General features: G+C 36.4%; 1 protein-coding gene across 1 annotated transcript in view; it reads right to left on the bottom strand.

Annotated features, from left to right (window-relative positions):
- The window catches only part of LOC107576694 (uncharacterized), a gene marked incomplete at its 3' end in the record, with an annotated part of 14,610 nt that overhangs the window by 3,292 nt on the left and 6,603 nt on the right, over nt 1-4,715 (bottom strand). Inside the window, exons 6-7 of the mRNA XM_016262837.1 lie at nt 202-358; nt 1-113 (exon numbers count right to left, since the gene is read on the bottom strand). Coding sequence (XP_016118323.1) covers nt 1-113; nt 202-358 — 270 coding nt within the window. The remainder of the gene's footprint in view (nt 114-201; nt 359-4,715) is intronic.

Below are 4,715 nucleotides of genomic sequence, written 5' to 3' on the forward strand. Positions count from 1 at the left end.
GTTGAAGTGACAGGTGCACCGACAGCTCGTTGAATGGTTGGGATTTTCAAACCCCAACAAAAAAGTAGCATACTTCATTGCCAAACTACCAGCGAATTTCTGCAGTGAATTTTCTATCACATAAACACACAAACGATTCAAAGATCAGCAAAGGACATAAAAGACAATAAATCTGCAGATTAGTCAAGTCAGAGAACATACCTGCACGTCGCAGGTCTGAATCCATATCCAATGGGTCAAAGGTGAAGTTCAGCTCATGCAGAAATCCCATCAGACTCTTATCACGGAGGGCCTTCCAGTAGACACTGTGCTTATGAGCATTACAGTGGCAAATCCCAGGGATGGTCCAAAACTCACACTTTTAAACACGAAAACAAAAGTGGGCTTGTTTTTAGCCTGATGTGTGTTAAATCAGTAAAGATGGACAAATTAACACAATCCAGGCCTAGTACTCATCAACACACCATATGTCTTCAGTAAGGATTAGGTCAATTAAATTATGTATATGTTGGGCAAAGAAATAAAAAACTTACTTTGGGGGAAAAATAAAATTTTCCTAAAATATTTTTTAATTAAATTCTGCAAAACAAAAACACATGATTTAACAGGGTTAAAACATTTTCATTACTTGAAATAACAAACTGAAATAAGATTTAAAAAACAGCTCAAACCTATTTCAGCTAGTTGCCAAAGCAGTCTTTCTCATTTTAATTTAGTTTTACTTGATACACTAAAATAAGTCTATAGACATCTTTAAAATAATAATAATACAAATGACAAAAACACTCACCAAAATTAAAAACGTTAAAGTTTTTTATTTTTAATCTTTAAAATTAAAAATTAAAACTAATCCAAAATATCAAATGAAAACTACAAAGGTAGGATACTATAGGCTGCAAAGATACTAAAATAACACTACAGTATATTATTTCAATTGTTATAGTATGTTGTTTATTAAACATTTAAGAGATGCATGTGGAACAGCCTGAAAACTGCATGAATAAAAGCAGTAAACTTTAGTCTTAAAGTCTCTGAGACCCACACTGTATGTTTTGTAAGAAAAATATAATTTTCCTATGTGTATTCAATCAATACTACTGAAGGATTTTGTGAATAGTTCTTTCATGCGTAATCAATGTCTGACGATACACTGTGACTGTTCCCCAAAATGTAATTAACAAAGATGTGAACCAAATGGCCATTCCTGCCTTTTGTAAGCTCTTCATTGCCACCAGATCCTAACAGAATGGCCCTTCCTGACTAACCAGTAGAATATCCTAAAAGAATCTCCCTTCCTGACTATTGTGGCGTCTCCAGTAGGAGGTCCTAACAGTATCTACCTTTTAGTTTGTGAACCTTTTGTTACCAGGTATAAAGTTCTGTCCCTATAATTCACATATATAATATCGCTGCTGAAGAATTGTGCTACACTACCACCTTCAATAAATTCTTCTCCCCACAACTCTGGTCAAGCTTACTTATTTTATGTATTAGAGAAATCGAATACATTGGTGAGCCACCCAAACCACTGCTCAGCCAAATACAGCAAAATCTAATAACACTTTTAATCATGAAAGATACATTTTGCTTTTGGCATATGCATAAATGTGTGTAAATCAATATTTCTATTGCATATATTGAAAACAGCCTCTTTACCTTTACAGGGTGTATACAGGAATCATGGAGTTAAATTTAATACCTTTTAAGACTCTTTCCATACATTTTAAGACCCCATCGCCACTCCAAGTTTTAACCGGTTACATCAGCGACACTTTAAATTACATTTACTATATATTGATTGTAAGATAGCACAACTAAACAGACTTACTTTATGATAACACCTTATCAATACAACATAATTCAGAAGGGGGGGAATGAAGCACAAGAGAATTAACTGAGTGACTAACCAGTGCAACCCAAGAAACAAGAATTAGACTAATAAACAAAACAACTGACAAAACTTATTGAGGGAAAATAAAAAATAAAGCTCTCCGAGCTAACGGGGCAATGAGTTCACACAGTATATTCAAAAGATGTATTTGTCACATCAACTCTTATAACTGTCTGCAAACCATAGCCGTTTTGTGGAACACTTCTCATGACAAACATCTGACTGATCAGACAGTTTACCTGTGATTACGGAGTGCTTGATTTTATGCAGACTTGACAGAGTGTCAGTATTGCACTTGATATTGTCTGAATGACCATGGAAGGTAAAATAATTATCACAACAATTACATAATTTTAATTGTGCAACCCAAAACTTATTGAGGGAAAATAAAAAATAAAGCTCTCCGAGCTAACGGGGCAATGAGTTCACACAGTATATTCAAAAGATGTATTTGTCACATCAACTCTTATAACTGTCTGCAAACCATAGCCGTTTTGTGGAACACTTCTCATGACAAACATCTGACTGATCAGACAGTTTACCTGTGATTACGGAGTGCTTGATTTTATGCAGACTTGACAGAGTGTCAGTATTGCACTTGATATTGTCTGAATGACCATGGAAGGTAAAATAATTATCACAACAATTACATAATTTTAATTGTGCAACCCAAGCCCATGCCAGTAAAAAAAAAAAAAAAAAAAAGCCCAAAGTAGCGCAATTACCATGTCTTAAATATAAAAATTTAATTTCCATCTCTAAAATACATATTTTACAGTCAATGTTGTGCACATTTATCATAAACACAGCTCAAATGCTTCCTACTAGTGTGGCCCAAAACATTTAGCAGTTTTATGACAGGTAGAATGCAAAATGTTTCAGTACAAGCATTTCAACCGAAATATGCAATATTTCAAACCTTTAACTCACTGGGGAAAATCAACCCATGTCAACAGTTTAAAAGCAGCCCAATTTCGTGGGGAAAAAAACAGCAACAACCCTGCATCCAACAGGAGCTGCAGAAGTAAGATTTGACTGATCACGGGTCAAAAGTAAGGAGAGATAATTGACAAAGATGTTGGAGGATTTGCTCCAGCTCATTGACAAATATCTTTTATCGTTAGATGTGCTCCCTTTACACAGTGCACGCGCGATCGCAACATCGAAAGTGAACTGTCACTGCGAGCGCTCATTCAAAATACCCCACATATTGATAGCGCCACCCTCATGCGCAAAAATTATATACAATATTAGAATGTTTGCAGGAGCGGACACAAAAATCGCGGGAGCATGCTGTAATGGTCAGAAAATCAGCAGCGGCGCAGTCAGTCAGTGAGCGCCGTAACAGATGACGTCAAATCTTGCGGGATTTCATAGCAGAACCCCACTATTCGGACAAATATACATAATGAAAAGATTATACAAAATGTAATACCTTGGAAAATGGCATTTAAGACTTTTTAAAGGGGTCATATGATGCGATTTCATTTTTTCCTTTCTCTTTGGAGTGTTACAAGCTCTTGGTCCACTAAAGTCTCAAATCCAAAGAGATATTCTTTATAAAAGTTAAGAGTCAGCCACACCTACCTAAACCGGCTCGTTCGAACACGCCCCCACATACCTACCTCACTATGTGGGAAGATTTGCATAACGCCGCCCAAATGTTCACGCAAAGAAAGAAAGCGTAACTTTTATTCTCGCTGTAGTATTGTTGCCGCTGCCGCCATGTCGTGAAGACGCTGTGTGTTTCGTTGTGAAAGCGAAACTTGTTTGGTCTTCCAAAAGAGGACGATATCCGCTTCGTCATGCCTAGAGCTGATCCGTACTGGTCGCTGAGGAAATACATCAACTTAGTGCTGTGGATCGCTGGATCGGCTTTCACCGCTCCTTCGCCGGGACCGCCGTTCTCGACCCCACCGCAGGGTTTTATGTTTACGCGGCACGATGCAATGCAACGCAACGCGTAAAAAGACAGTATAAGTCATTATAATCAGTAATTATGTCCCCACTGGATGCAACAAATGCCTCGTTTGTAATGGGTTTTAATGTTTTTGTGTCGTCGCTCAGGCCGGACACGCCATCACAGTATGGTAAGAGGCGTAACATTTCCGTCACAAGCTTGAGGTATTCGGCCAATCACAACGCATTGGATAGCTGGCCAATCACAGCACACCTAGCTTTTTCAGACCGATGAGTTTTGTACAAATTTGACGCGTTTCAGAAAGGCGGGGCATAGAGGAGAAACAATAATGTACAGTATGTGGAAAATAATGTGTTTTTTTTTTTACTTTAAATCGCATAAACATTCATTTACACCAAATACACAAAATAATGTTCTTTTTAGCTGCATCATATGACCCCTTTAATACTTAAGGGCCTTAATTTTCTCTAAATTGATTGATCAACTTTTAATACTTTAAGACCCCGCGGACACCCTGCTTTATTGCTACTCAATATATGTGACCTGTGCTGGAAACATGAGTCCCAATGAGCAAATTAAAAAAAAAAAATGTTTTTTTGTCACATCCATTAAAACACCTTCAAAATTATGTATGTTTTGTTGGAATCGAACGAAAAATGACTGAGCTACACCTGTTTGAAGTTGATAGTCAGCAAAGTAAATTTTGATAAAGAAGATTCCAAAGCAAAATCCCCTAGGAACGTTGCATCTTTTCCCCCAGTTCTTTTTTTTTTTTTTATAATTACTATATTAACAAATCACAATATAGTTATTTTTATTTTATCTTCTTCGTTATTATAAATCAGAACAGATGCAAAAAAATATATATATTAATCACAAGTTATTTTTTATTTTATCTTCTTT

Source organism: Sinocyclocheilus grahami, unplaced genomic scaffold (assembly GCF_001515645.1).
Source record: "Sinocyclocheilus grahami isolate Dianchi unplaced genomic scaffold, SAMN03320097.WGS_v1.1 scaffold4168.1, whole genome shotgun sequence".
Classification (NCBI taxonomy): Eukaryota; Metazoa; Chordata; class Actinopteri; order Cypriniformes; family Cyprinidae; genus Sinocyclocheilus; species Sinocyclocheilus grahami.